At 55.5% G+C, this 15120-nt stretch overlaps 1 protein-coding gene and 1 pseudogene across 1 annotated transcript in view; one reads left to right on the top strand and one right to left on the bottom strand.

Annotated features, from left to right (window-relative positions):
• Positions 1–457: 457 nt before the first annotated feature.
• The window catches only part of GPR143 (G protein-coupled receptor 143), a 31586-nt gene continuing 16923 nt past the window's right edge, over positions 458–15120 (bottom strand). Inside the window, exons 6-10 of the mRNA XM_032880268.1 lie at positions 13351–13459; positions 12066–12183; positions 10967–11210; positions 711–801; positions 458–653 (exon numbers count right to left, since the gene is read on the bottom strand). Coding sequence (XP_032736159.1) covers positions 458–653; positions 711–801; positions 10967–11210; positions 12066–12183; positions 13351–13459 — 758 coding nt within the window. The remainder of the gene's footprint in view (positions 654–710; positions 802–10966; positions 11211–12065; positions 12184–13350; positions 13460–15120) is intronic.
• On the top strand, positions 12243–12419 carry LOC116880857 (annotated as a pseudogene).

The raw sequence follows: 15120 nt of genomic DNA, 5'->3' as shown, positions 1-15120 counted from the left end.
CTTTTCTAAAGCAAGCGGGAGTCGGCTGCGCGAAGGCAGGGGTCACGTGGCGGAGCTGCCTGCGGTGTCCGGAGGCTTCGGCGTCTGGCCTTCCTGCACGAGGCCCCCCGGGCCGGCCGCTCCGGGGCGCGCTAGACACTTTGGCCCAGAAATGAACAAGACGCTTACAGCGTCGGAGCGCGCAGATTCCTGCGGACCGAAGGATTCGGCCGATGCGGCGATCTACAGCGGGTTCCCCGGTTTGCTCAGACCGGGTCCCCGCTCGGCCCGGGACCGGCGGCTGCGCGGGGGACGCGGACCCGGCGCGGGGAGGGTGCGAGCGCCGCCGCCCCAGCCCTCCTGCAGCCCCGCTTCCCCTCGCCCACCCGCGAGCGGCGCGTCCGCACTTGGCTGCAGAGCGCCCCGCGGGTGCGGTTCGGACAAGCGCGCAGGCCGGCGCGGTCACCGCTTCGCTCGTTTATTCGCTCGAGTTCCGGGGGCCCGGATCTGCGCGCCCGCGGCCGGCCGCCGCCTCGGAGAAGCCAAGGGCCTCGCGCGTCCGCATTAGCCGCGCCCTCCGCTCCCGGCCCTGCTCGCGGATCCTGTCGGCAGAGAGCGTCCTCGGGAGCAAAGCCCGGCCGGTGCGGGCGGCAGATCGGGGGCAGAACACGGCTCTGAAGACCGAGAGACGCAGGCTGAGGACGTGGCGGCCCGACGCGCGTCCCGCTCACAGGTCTCCCGGGGGCGGGGGAACGCAGTCAACCCCCCTTCCGCGGCGCGGCTCCCGGGCGACGGGGGTGTCAACGGTGCTGGCCTCAGAACCTGCGGAGGAAAAGCGGAAAAAGCCTGTGACGGTGCTGCCGTCTCGGAGGGGCGCTCCTCGGCCGCGGTGCGCGACCCGCGGGCACCTTCAGCCCCCGCGTCCTTCCGGCCAGGCCTCCGCACCGGGGGCCGCGTGTGCCCGCGCCGGACCGCGGGGCAGCTGTGGCCCGAATGCACACCAGCGGCGCACACGGGCCGCGTCGGGGCCCTGGGCTGTCGGACGGGGGAGCACGCGATCGCGGCCCGCTGTGACCACGGGGGCAGCTGCCGCAGGGGGCGCTGCCTTGGCCAGCGGGACCCCACGGCCGCTGGGCCGCCTGCACTCAAGCCCAGGAAGGGTCCAGCTGGCTGGAGACCACCAGTCGCGTCAGACAAAAACACCTCTACACCGTCTTTTCATCGGGCGCCTGCGTGGCTCGGTGGGTTAAGCCGCTGCCTTCGGCTCAGCTCATGACCTCAGGGTCCTGAGATCCAGCCCCGCATCGGGCTCCCTGCTCAGCGGGGAGCCTGCTTCCGCCTCTCTCCCTGCCTGCCTCTCTGCCTGCCTGTGATCTCGGTCAAATAAAAATCTTCTCAAAAAATTGTCTTTTCATGGCTGATGCCCCGGGGTTTCAGGGGGGAAAAGTGGGAGCCAATCAGGGCACTTAGTCCCGCCAACTGGGTCGTCCTGAAGGTCTGTTCGTGCCAGTGATACACCTTCGTTCAGAACGTGAGCGGGTCCGTTAACGAACGTCGGAATCGTTCTTTTGTTCCTCAAGTGTCCAGGCACGCCTGCTGTGCGCCCGGTTCTAGCTTGGACGTGGGGAACACCCACAGGGAACACATGACCAAGTGTGGCCCTTTCAACTGTGCAAGGGCAAGTGACTGTCCTTCCTGTCTCCAAATCGCAAAGTCCATCCACCAAGGGGCCTTACTGGTCACTATACTCCCCACTCATGTCACACTCTGTGTTGACTCACAACACTCAGGCACGCTGGCCTCTCTCACACGTCCAGCCCAGTTCTGCCACAGGGACTTTGCCCATCACTCCTGCCCACAGAGCTCGTTCCCAGCTTTTCTCAGGCTCCCGTCTACACCTCATTCAGATCTCAATTCAAATGGCACCAGCTGTTCAGCGGTAGGACTGTCGCCTTCCAGATCTCACCTCAAGGGCTCCCTCATCCTCAGGGACAAATGTAGGACACCCTATCTAGAGCCACGCTCCTGCCCTTACGGGTTTGTGTTTCTTCACGAAACGTCTGGGCCACCCGGGATACTGCATAATCATTTGCATTTGCCGCTGCAGTGACAGTCCCTGTGCACGAGAAAGCGGCCTGCTGCAGTCAGCAGTTACCAGTAGCGCCCCTGGAACACGGGCACGCGGAAGGTGCTGGACACACACGGTTGCATGGGTGCGCACGGCGGAGCGAGGGCCTTGACGGCAGGGGGCGGCCGCGCTACGACGCAGAGCGCTGAGTGGGACTGCGGAGCAGAAGGAAGTGGGGGCGAGAGCCGTTTCTCAAGGGACGCGTGTGGAGCTGAGGGAACCGCACGCGGAAGAGGACCTTTGTGCTCTGCGGAGACGAGCAGACAGTAGGATCGGTGTCTGCGGAAGGTCCAGCAAAGCCTGAACCACAGGAAAAGACGATGACCCGACCGAAACAGCGCACGCACGGCCCCTCAGGAGCCCCCACACTGCCAGCCGTGACACAGACACCCCTGCTGGGGGCGCAGCGGTCAGGGCTTCCTCCCGGGCCCGGGTTAGGAGTCCGGAGAGCCGCGGTCTGAGCGCGCCAGACTCTGTCTCACGAGCACCACGAAGACGGGGGACGCAGAAGACGGGCGGAGGCACGGACCCACGGAGATCTGCACGGCCGGCGAGGTCGGTGGGAGACCGTCAGCTGGGGCGGGGAGCCTGCGCTGCCAGGAGACCAGCAGCAGCGGGGAAGCCTTCCAGAAGCCACGGCTACGACCGCACTTCAAAGAGACTTGGTTTTCACAGGGTCACGCGCTGCTGCTGAGGGCGTCCTGAGCTCATGGGAACTGGTGGGGACTTCCGTGGGGGGACATCACGTGCTGACTTGTGATCAAGGACTGGGCCGGGGACACTCCCCTGGGACCTCACACTTCAGGGCCTGCCCTGGATCCTGTGGCTTTTGAGGAGTTCCTGGTTCTTTCATCCTGCCCCGGGGCTCCGTGGAGAAGACGCATCTGTACCCTGACGGCCTTCCCAGATGCCAGCGCTGCCGCCGCCCAGCCCAACCCGCACCCGCGTCCCGGGGGCCTGCATTTCCATGGGTTTTCTCTTCTGGCCCTAAAGGTTTCCACGAAGACAGAGCGTGCTGGCTGAGCGAGGCTCAGAGAAGGGAGTCCAGTGGGGCCGCTGGGGATTTGCATTAATTCTCCGTTGGTGCAAAGTGTGAACCCCTGACGCGTGTCCCTGCGGGGTGTGCAGATGCCCGCAAGCTCCTGGGACCCAAGGGCCAGCCCCTCTTCCTGGTCCCTTGCTGTGACGAGCCCTGCCAGCCCAGACGGGTTCTTGGGAACTTCCTGGCCCCACGCAGGTACACATTTCTGAAGTCACACTGGATGTCTCCCACACTGTCACCTGTCATTCCTGGACTCCCCGAAAGCCCGGCCAGGGGGCACCCCCGAGCCAGAGATCATAAGACACCGCGACCTGGATCGCTTTCAGGACACTGACTTTGATCTAGAAAATGCACCAAAGTCACGAGCACGGGGGCATCTCCTCCACACTTCCCTCGCAGTGGCCACCGCGGGGCCACCTGGTGTCACACTGAGGAGGGCCGTGACAACAGGGAACGAAGGCGAAGATAAGGACTCCCGAGAGGGCCAGGCAGTTGTGGGAGTGAGAGCTGCGGAGGACACAGGGGAATTCAGGACGGAAAAGACCTGTGGGAGAGACGCGAATTCTGGAGAATGGGGAGCTGTGGAGAGAAACGGAACCCGGGGAGAGACGGGCTCGTAAGGACGCACGACGGACTCAAGGAGAGAATGTGGCAAAGATGGAGAACTGTGGGGAAGAACGGAGTGGAGACAGGCGACTGCGAGGAGGACTGTGGGGAAGGTCAGAGGACTCGAGAAAAAACAGAATTGTCGGGAGGACAAAGTGTGGAGGAAAGCAGCACCGCAGGAGACCGAGCTGGGAGGGACGGTGAAGGGCCCAGAATGGCGGGAGCGTGTGGGAAACTGAGGGAAATAACCCCAGAACCAGGCCGTGGAGGGTCTGGGAAAGTGTGGGAGGCACAAGGCGCCGCAGGACACAAGGGATCGTGGGAGAGAGAGAACCAGGGCAGAAGGAATTGCACCGGAGACGGGAGACGGAGTGTGAAACACGAGATTATGGGGAAAAAAGGAGAAATGTGGGACGGGGAGAAAAACAGGGCACGCGGGAGAGACAAGATCACGGCGGTGAACGGGGAACTGTGGGAATGAGAAAAGGTAACAGGAAAGGGGATGAGGGAGAACAAAGGAAACGGCAAAATGTGTTATGGGAGACGCAGAGACCACTGAGAAAGAACAACTGTGGGGGAGAATGAGAACAGTGGGATAGACGCTATTTTTTCTCTTATCTGCTAATGGTTTTTTAACTTTTTAAACCACTTTATTTATTTGACACAGGGAGAGAGAACACGCGCATATAAGTGGGGGGGAGCAGGGCGTCTGCATGGCTCAGTGGGTTAAAGCCTCTGCCTTCAGCTCAGGTCATGATCCCAGGGTCCTGGGATCGAGCCTGCATCGGGTTCTCTGCTCAGCAGGGTCCCTGCTTGCAGCCCCCCCACTCCCACCTCCATCTCTGTCTACTTGTGATCTCTGTCAAATAAATAAATAAAATCTTCAAAAAAAAAAGGAGGAACAGGAGAGGGAGGGCTCCAACCCAGGACCCTGAGACCATGACCCATGTGGAAGGCACATGCTCATTAACCCGCTGAGCCACCCAGGAGCCGTGCTAATGTTTAAGTTTTCACCTAAAATTCCTGTCAGCTAACACACATCGCAATAGCAGTTTCAAGTGCTCTGTCTAGTGTCACCGCGTGCACACGACCCCGGCTGCTCCCAACAAGGGCCCTCCTCTCCCCCATTGCTTACTGAACCCATTTCCCTCCGCCTCCCCTCTGAACCCATCAGTTCGTTCTCTATAGTGAAGGCTCTGTCTGGACTTCTACTTTCCACTTTTGTTCATTTTTTTGTTTCTTAAATTCCACATATGAGCAAAATCATGTGGTATCTGTCTTCCTCGGGCTTATTTCAATTAGCACAATACTCTCCTGCTCCATCCACGTGCCTGCAAGTGGAAAGACTTCATCGCTCTTTACAGCTGCATAATATTCCATGGGATCTTCTTCACGCATTCATGAGCCAATGGACACTTGGGCCGTTTCTGTAGTTTGCCTGCGGCAGACGATGCTGTTCGAAACGTCACGGTGCCAGCAGCCCTTTGACTTCGTTTTTCTGTGTACTTTGTGCAGTTGCTGGATTATAGGGCAGGTCTATTTCTAACTTTTGGGAGACCACCCTGAAATGCCTTACAAAAAAAGTCTTTTATAAAAAAGACGTCTAAAAAAGTGATTTGTAAGAAATACTAACTTTCAAAGATACACACACCCCTACGTTTACCATAACATTATTTACAACAGCTAAACCATGGGAGCCGCCCAACTACCCATCAGTACATGAATGGGTAAAGCACATACAGTAAATATGTGCAATGGAATATTACTCAGCCACAAAAAAGAACAAAAACTTGCCATTTGTAATGACGTAGATGGATCTAGAGAGTACGATGGTAAGTGAGACGAATCCGAGAAAGACAAATACCATATGACTTCATTCCGTCAGGCACCACGCCCCTTCCGTCACATACCCCTCCCCTTCCGGAACACACCCCGCCCCTTCCGCCACACACCCCGCCCCTTCCGCCACACACCCCGCCCTTTCTGGAGGGCCCCACCCCTTCCACCACCCCCCCCCCTTCCTCACTAACCACGCCCCTTCCGTCACCTACTCCTCCCCTTCCGCAGGGCCCCACCTCTTCCGTCAGACCCCTTCCGTCACACACCCCGCCCTTTATTCCAGGCCCGCCTCCTACGCCACACGCCCCGCCCCTTGTCTCGGAACCCGTCTCTTCCGTCAGGCACCACGCCCCTTCCGTCACTTACTCCACCCCTTCCGGAGGGCCCCACCCCCTTCCGCCACACACACACCGCCCCTTCCGCCACACACCCCGCCCCTTGTCCCCGGCCCCGCCCATTCCGTCAGGCACCACGCCCCATTCGTCACATACCCCTCCCCTTCCGTCACACACCCCGCCCCTTCCCGCACATACTCCTCCCCTTCCGGAGGGCCCCACCCCTTCCACCAGACCCCCCCTTCCTCACTAACCACGCTCCTTCCGTCACATGCTTCTCCCCTTCCGCAGGGCCCCACCCCTTCCGTCACACACCCCGCCCCTTCGGGCCCCGCCTCTTCCATCGTACACACCGCCCATTCCGTCTGTCCCCGCCCCTTCCGCCCCACACCGCCACCTCTTCCGTAGGGCCCCCTCCCCTCCGTCACACACCCCTTCCCTAGGCTCCCACCCCTTCCATCAGACCCCTCCCCTTCCATCGCACCCCTAGTGCCTAACTTTGCTCATGTTGCTGGCTGACTTGGCAGTTACTCTTACTAAAGCCACATTGTTTTAAGAAAGGGGACGGGCGCCTGGGCGGCTCACCGGGCTAAAGCCTCTGCCTGCGGCTCCAGGCATGACCTCGGGGTCCTGGGATCGAGCCCCGCCTCGGGCTCCCTGCTCGGCGGGGAGCCTGCTTCCTCCTCTCTCTCTGCCTGCCTCTCTGCCCGCTTCTCATCTGACCAATCAATCAATCAATCAATCAAGTCTTGGGGCGCCTGGGTGGCCCAGTGGGTTAAAGCCTCTGCCTGCGGTTCGGGTCGTGATCCCAAGGTCCCCGGATCGAGCCCCGCATCGGGCTCTCTGCTCAGCGGGGAGCCTGCTTCCTCCTCTCTCTCTGCCTGCCTCTCTGCCTCCTTGTGATTTCTGTCTGCCAAATCAATAAATCAATCCTTAAAAAAAAGTAAAACAAAGTCTTTTAAAAAATTAAAAATTAAAAAATTAAAGTTAAGAAAAAGGGGAGAGAGACAGGAGAAGAGAGAGATGCAGGCCAACACCTCTGACGAATACAGAAGCAAACCCCCTCAAAAAAATACCGGCCGACAGAGTCTGGCAACGGTTTAGGGAAATCACTCACCACAAGGAAGCCAGACTGATTCCTGGATGCAAGATTGGTTCACTACTTCCCAATCCATCAACAAGATACACCCCATCAACAAGAGAAAGGATGAAAAAACAAAAAACAAACTAGAGGGGCGCCTGGGTGGCCCAGGGAGTCCAGCCTCTGCCTTCGGCTCGGGTCACGATCTCAGGGTCCCGGGATCGAGCCCCGCGGCAAGCTCTCTGCTCAGCGGGGAGCCTGCTTCCGCCTCTCTCTCTGCCTGCCTCTCTGCCTGCTCGCGACCTATGTCTGTCAAAAAGATGAATGAAATCTTTAAAAACAAACAAAAAACAAACAAACAAAAAAACTAGAGAAAGGATAAAAACCATGGGATCATTTCAACAGATGGAGAAAAAGCTTTTGACACAGTACGACAGGCATTCGTGATACAAGCCTTCAACAGGGACACCTGGGTGGCTCGGTCAGTAAAGCCTCTGCCTCTGACCTGATCTCAGGGTCCTGGGACTGAGCCCCACTTCTGGCTCCCTGCTCCGCGGGGAGCCCGATTCTCCCTCCGCCTCTGCCTCTCCCCCTGCTTCTGCGCTCTCTCTGTGCGTCCAAAAGAGAGAGAGAGAGAGAGAGAGAGAGAAAGAAAGAAAGAAAGAAAGAAAGAAGGAAGATATTCGCGGGTCGGGGGGCGGAAGCCCTGAACGAAGTAGGTTTACAGGGAACAAGCATCAGCATAATCAAGGCCGCAGAAGGAAAGCCCGGAGCTAACCTCACACTCAGTGCTGAGACGCGGAGACCTTTCCCCTGACCATGAGGAGCGCGACGAGGACCTCTATGCTCACCGCGGCCACGCAAAACCGTACTGCAAGTCCAGCCATAGCATCCCACGAGAAAGAACAAGGAAATGGCATCTGCACGGGTAAGAAAGAAGTAAAGCTCTCACTGTTTGCAGATGACACGATGCTAGAGACAGACAAGAAACCTGCCAGACTCCAAAGAGCCCCTACTGGAACTTATCAACAAATCCAGGAAGGTCGTAGGTTACAAAGTCCACACAGAGAAATCCATGCCTTTCTAACACTAAGAAGCAGAAAGAGAAATGAAGCCAACAATCCCAGGGCGCTCCGGTGGCTCCATCGGTGAAGCGTCTGCCTTCGGCTCAGGTCATCCTCTCGGGGTCCTGGGGTCGAGCCCCGCATGGGGCTCCCTGCTCAGCGCGGAGTCTGCTTCTCTCCTTCTCCCTCCACCCCTCCCTGCCCCCTCTTGTGTTCTCTCACTCCCTCTCAAATGCATAAATAAAATCTGTTTTAAAAAGAAAACGACCCCGGGGGGCCTGGGTAGCTCAGGTGGTTAAGCATCTGCCTTTGGCTCAGGTCACGATCCCAGGATCCTGGGATCGAGTCCCACATCGGGCTCCCTGCTCGGTGGGGAGCCTGCTTCTCCCTCTCCCTCTGCTCCCTGCTTGTGTTCTCTCACTCTCTGTCAAGTCAGTCAATAAATACAAATCCTAAAATAAAAATCATAAGAAGAAAACAACCCCACTTACGATGGCACCCAAAACGGCCCAATACCTAGGAACAAACTGAACCAGAGAAGTCAAAGATCTGTACTCTGGAAACTATAAAACACTCACGAAAGACATGAAAGGTGACACCAACAGACAGACAGACAGCCGTTTGTTTGCGGATTGGAAGAGCGTCAATAAAACGTCCCTACGACCCAGACAATCTAGAGACGGAATGCAATGCCTATCAAAATACCAACAGCCTGGGGCGCCTGGCTGGCTCAGTGGGTCGAAAGCCTCTGCCTTCGGCTCAGGTCGTGAGACCCAGGGTCCTGGGGTCCAGCCCCGCGGCGGGCTCTCTGCTCGGCGGGGAGCCTGCTTCCTCCTCTCTCTCTGCCGGCCTCTCTGCCGGCTTGCGATCTCCGTCTGTCAAACCAATACGTAAAATCTTCAAGAGATAAGAAAAAACAAAACAAAACAAAAATTCCAACAGCTTTTTTACAGACCTAGAACACATAATCGGAACCACACAGAGACCTCGAAGAGCCAAAGCAATCTTGAGCTATCGCGATCCCAAATGTCAAGATATCTTCCTAGTATCAAAACAATATGGTACCGGCAGAAAAAAACAGACACGCATATCAACAGAACAGAAGAGAGAGCCCAGAAAGAAACCCATGACCGCAAGGCCAACTAGTCTTCCACAAAGGAGAGAAGACACACACTCAGCGAGACACAGCCTCTTCAACAGACGGCGCTGGGGACGCTGGACCGCCGCACGCCGAGGAAGGACACTGGACCACTTCCTCATATCAGACACACAGCTGAGCTCAAACTGGGGTCAGTGTGCGTTTAGGGGATTTGCTATGTGTGGAAACAGTGCTGGCGGTCACAATCGGAATGGGTGCTAGTGGCAGTGAGCGGGCAAAGGCCAGGGAGGCTGCCCCACATCCTACACGTCCCAGGCCACCCTCGGCACAAAGCATCCCGCCGAGCTAGATGCCATCAGTGCTGGGAATTAGAGACCCGCTCGGAAGACAGACACAGTAGATAGGGTGAGAGGCTGACGGACGAGGCAGGTGCATTTCTGCCAGTCCCAGTGTCAGCTGAGGAAAGATGACGGAGCCTGTATGTTCCAGAACATGGTCAGTCGTTGACCTTCTTCAACATTCTCTCTGGCTCTTTCTGAAACTACCAGTGGGCTCGTGAAACATTATTGCTACCAGAGATCTGGTCCTACGGATCAATCTACGTGTAGGTTACATATGATTAGGTCAGCTAAACCTTTGCAGAGGTCAGAGCGGTGATTTCCAAACCTGTCCTCATCAAGAGCTGCAACGGGGGGTGGGGGGTGCCTGGGTGGCTCAGTGGGTTAAAGCCTCTGCCTTCAGCTGAGGTCATGATCCCAGGGCCCTGGGATCGAGCCCCACATCATGCTCTCTGCTCTGCGGGGAGCCTGCCTCCCCCCCGCCTGTCTCTCTACCTCCTTGTGATCTCTGTCAAATAAATAAAATCTAAAAAGAAAAAAAAAAAAAGAGCTGCAACGGGGCTAAAATGAAGCATTACAAGGAACCTCTACAGGGAGGACACCGGTACGTTAGCAAAAAGTCATTTCTAAACTTCCAGTTCGGACCGTACAACACTACCATCATCAGTTAGAGTAAGGCTGCTCTCGTCAACACAGCAAACACTGAGGGCTGCCGCGAGGCTCCATCAGTTGATCAGCTGCCTTTTCCTGTGTGGGTGTGTGTGTCTTTGCCCCCGCGTTTTGGTTTCATCCCATCTGATGCTAGAGCTCCGTTTCCCTGGGCTAGGGAGCTGAAAACGTACGGTTTTAAGGCAGCTCCCGCGTTTCAGCTCGCACTGCTGTTTCCGCAGGTTTTCGTGTACGTCTCACTATGGAATCACTTCCTCGATGTCTAAATGACCACGCTCGGGTTCCGCAAGCCCAGTCCGATGACCGCAGAGCAGTCCGGAGGGCACGGCACTAGCGTCGTTAGGTGGAAGGACAGATCCCAAGAGCCCTTCCGGGTGCTCAGGCTTTTAACCCGCAGCGGCCACGCGTGAGCCGGGCAAACCCCCTGCAGCCACCTCGACAGAGCCCAGGCTGGTCCCGCCCTCCCCGGCCCCGCGGCACGGGTCCGCCAGCGGTGTGGCGTGACAAGCGCTCTCCTGTCCCTGACGCCATCCAGCCAAGGCGGGGAGCACGTGCGGGTCGGCGAGGCCGGCCTGCCGAGGCACCGAGCGGAGGCGGCATGAAAAGATGAGAGAGAGGTGGGCGGTAACGAGCCCGGTTCGCGTCGCTGTCGGCTGCTGTGCCTGAAGCACGTGACCGCAGGGCGGACCCCCCAGTCCCGCACCATGTCACCTCCTCGTTGGACACAGGACTTCCAGGCTGGCCCAGGGACTCCACGACGCACCCGCCTCGGCGGACAGGGCTTACCTTCAGACAGCATGCTCAGCGCCTCGTCCGACGTGTGCCCGCCGACCCCCGCCACCTTCCTGCAGGTCGGACGCTCACAGGGCACGCGGGAGCCCTCGGGGGACAGGCAGGTCCGCTCGCAAGCGGACGTCGCCACCGACTCCCACTGGATCTCTTTCCTGGGGGACCGAAACTCCAGGCTGCAGCCCGTCCAGCCGTAGAAGGCCAAGGACAAGAGGAACCCTTGGGCCGGATTCAGTATCCCCTGGGAGGCAGGAGAGAACGCAGGGGTCGGTCAGCGCTGCGGGGTGGGAATGAGAGCATCAGCTCCGCGGCCCGCACGCCCGATGGGCTGCCTCATGGGGAAGGGAGCCGCCGGGCTGGTCTGGGGCCAGGAAAAGACTGGCTTTAGGCACTGCACCTTCCAGGGAGCCTGAAAACAGAGGTGGGGGAGGGGACTGGGAGAAAAAGGGGGGCAGGGGACGGGGAAGGAGGAGGCAGGGGATAGGGAGGAAGGGGGTGCAGTGAACGGGGGGGCAGGGGACAGGGAAGAAGAGGGGGGCAGGGGAGAGAGAGGAGGAGGGGGTGTCCTGCACCGCTCACCCCCGTTGTGCTTTTCTACCCCACGTTTCTTCACACATTAGTCTGTGGTTGTAACTAGCCTCATGTTCTTATCTTGCGTTTTCCCTGACTACTAGAGCTCTCATGAAGTCACACCCGCACGCCATTCCGTCAAGTGGGAGAAAAGGAATTTACGTAGCCATTCCCTCGTGTTTCTTTTATTGCGGCGGCCTACCCTGCTTTCTCATGACGGATCCTATTGCAAGGAATACCGTCACGCCTGTGGCTTTTTTACAGGCTGAAACCGTTCTTCAAGCTAAATTCCCTGCAATTTTGAGTTGGCCTGGAAGGTCTGATACGCTGCGCCTAACCGGCTGACAGGAGTCGTGCCCATTTAATCAATGATCCCAACAACGAAAGGCACGAGCGAGCTCGCAGATCAAAGCCAGATGGAGGGACGGGGAACCCGTTAAACTCATTCTCCGTACTGCCGAGCGGTTCTTGTCCTTTGGACTTTTGCTTTTCAAGGAAAAAAGTCTTAAGATCAAGCCTGACCTACCATAATAAACCACGTGGTCTTGGCCGCATTTCTGACAGGTTTCAAAGAGCTGCCATTGATGTCTGCTTGCATTTCGAGATAGAAGAGAAGGATCTCATTGATGACGTTCGGCAGCCAACTGTCGGAAGGAAAACAGGCCCACATTATACAGGATTTACTTGAAAACGCAGGGGGTCAAGCTTTGCGCAGTGGCAGTATCGTAGCCAATGAGGTTTATCCGAGGCGTGATTATTGCTAATTGAAAATGCAGGGGGTCAGGGAATGTGTCTTCTAAGTCCCGTAAGTCCTGGGCAGGGGGCCCCCTCGATCAGCAGAAACCTGTGCATGCAGAATTTAAGAGCTGTAACTCCTTTCCTCACGTCTACAGCAGAGAGCGACAAATGTTTCCAAGGGTAACGCTCGCCCCACGTCAGCACGAGTGGATCTAAGCAGCCGATGAAATAGACTGACCCAATATGAAATGACCCAAAACTCGTGTCTCGCTGGAAGGGTAATGAAAATTTTTGAGGGAGACCTCCTAAAATCTCGCTATCTTATGTTGAAACTTTCTAACGTTACTATTGCTGGTAGGCCAACGAACGTGAAAATGATGGGCTGAGTATATTTTAAGAGAGAGATAGTCTCCACCTCTCCTAGGAGAATGTCCAAACCAACCTTGTCCTCGCGGGTACATTATTAATGTGCACAAAGACGCACCCTGCTCTGCAAACTACTGATTCACTCTAGCAAGAGCCTTTTGGATTCCCCTCTGTTTCACATCAGTCACAGATCCATGTTCAAAGCCTCCTCCCGAAACTCGGGGCAGAGTGCTGGTGGTGGGGCAAACTGAGCAGAGAGAAATTACTCTCTACATTTCCTGACCACCCCGGAGCCCTCACACCAAAAAATGTACCCTTGCCCTTGTTTCTTGTCAGATACAGGAATCCTCAACAGGTAAATTTTAAAAGCGTGGTCAAGTGCTTTATTTCGGAGTTAGCCCTAGCAGCGGCAGTAAACACTGGACACACTTCTGGGTTGTAACAAAACTAAACACGGGACTTTTTCTGTTCGAAGGGCTTTACATATGACCTGAGCAGATGTGCATATCTTCCCAGGAGTTCACACGCTGGGGACTGGCCTTCTTGTCTCACGCGCATTTCCTCTAAGCGCCCCAGCACAGTGTCTGAGACTTCCTTTCCAAAGAGTCCTCCCTTTGCAAAAAACTTCTGAGTCATACTTGGAAAAGTGTTACTGCACATCCCTTCCCAGTGGCAATTTAAAAAAATATATATAGAAGAAAGTTTACCAAATGATGAAAACCAGCATTATTTTGAAAAACCGGATCTTGATCATGGCACCCATCCGCCGCTCGTTCTCTGTGTAAATGCCCTGTCTTCCTTTTAGGAGAGAGGCCACTGCAAAATACCAGAGGGGAACTACATGTAATGGTCACGACTTGCATTTCCAGAGGGACAGGGAAGGGAGTCCGCAAAGACGGCAGCCCGTAAGCAAAGGCAGCGGAGCGTGTGGGCGCGACACTGCCTTCTTCCCTCCCAGCTTCCAAGCTGCGGTTCTCACAGACTCCAGGTGATGCAGAGTCTGTCAAACTTTCTTTTTTTTTCCTTTTCAGTTTATTTGACAGAGGGAGACAATGAGCGAGTGAGTGAGAGAGAGCTCAAGCAAGTAAAGGCGGACAGGCAGAGGGGCGGGGGAGGAGGTGGCTCCCCGCTGAGCAAGGAGCCCGATGCAGGGCTCCATCCCAGGACCTCGGGACCATGACCTGAGCCGAAGGCAGATGTTCAACTAAACGAGCCATGAGGTGCACCTACAACTTACACTTTCAAATCACTGTAGACTTACATAAGAGTGGCAGAGATAGCACAGAGTTTCTATGGACCCGTACCCAGATTCCTTCAATGCCAACATCTTACACACCAGGCTCACATTTGTCACAAGGAAGAGATGAGCAATACTGGTTTACTATCAGTTAAGCTCCAGATTTTATTTGGATCTTTTGAGTTCAAGAACTATATATATTTTTTAAGAACCATATTCTTAAAAGTTTATATTTTATATTTTAAAAATCATGCACACTTGGGGCGCCTGGGTGGCTCAGTCGGTTAAGCATCTGCCTTCAGCTCAGGTCATGGTCCTGGGATCCCGGGATCGAGTCCCACATCGAGTCCCACTCCCACATCTTGGGATCCCGGGATCGAGCTGAGTGGGGAGCCTGCTTCTCCCTCTGCAGTTTCCCCTGCTTGAGCTCTCTCTCCCTCTCAAATAAATAAAATCTTAAAAAAAAAATAATAATGCACACTTGCTGTTTTGGAACATTGAAAGATTAAAAATTTCTCCTTATAGAAAAGTTGGAAAATATAAAAAGTGTTAAGGGAAAATTAATGACCCATTGTGCACCCTCAAACCAGCAGTGTGTACATCTTAATACATTTCTTTCCAGGTCTTTTCCTATATGTGATTTTCATTTGTTTGATGTAACTAATTCAGCGCTTTCATGCAAATCTGCTTAAAAAGTTGCTGTATTGTCAACAAAATCAAAAGACAACTGACAGAATGGGAGAAGATATTCACAAATGACAGTACAGATAAAAGGCTAATATCAAAAATCAATAAAGAAGTTATCAAACTCAACACCCAAAGAACAAATAATCCAATCAAGAAATGGGCAGAAGACATGAACCGACATTTTTCCAAAGAAGACATCCAGATGGCCAACAGACATGTGAAAAAGTGCTCCACATCACCCGGCATCAGGGAAATACAAATCAAAACCACAATGAGATACCACCTCACACCAGTCAGAATGGCTAAAATTACAAGTCAGGAAATGACAGATGCTGGCGAGGATGCGGAGAAAGGGGAACCCTCCTGCACTGTTGGTGGGAATGCAAGCTGGTGCAACCACTCTGGAAAACAGCATGGAGGTTCCTCAAAAAATTGAAAAGAGAGCTACCCTAAGACCCAGCAATTGCACTATTGGGTATTTACAAATTGATACTACTACCAAAGATACAAATGTAGTGATCCAAAGGGGCACGTGCACCCCAATGTTTATAGC

This window comes from Lontra canadensis, unplaced genomic scaffold (genome assembly GCF_010015895.1).
Source record: "Lontra canadensis isolate GAN:19392208 unplaced genomic scaffold, GSC_riverotter_1.0 scaffold68, whole genome shotgun sequence".
Lineage (NCBI taxonomy): Eukaryota > Metazoa > Chordata > Mammalia > Carnivora > Mustelidae > Lontra > Lontra canadensis.
This window is presented reverse-complemented; position numbering and strand designations above follow the sequence as displayed.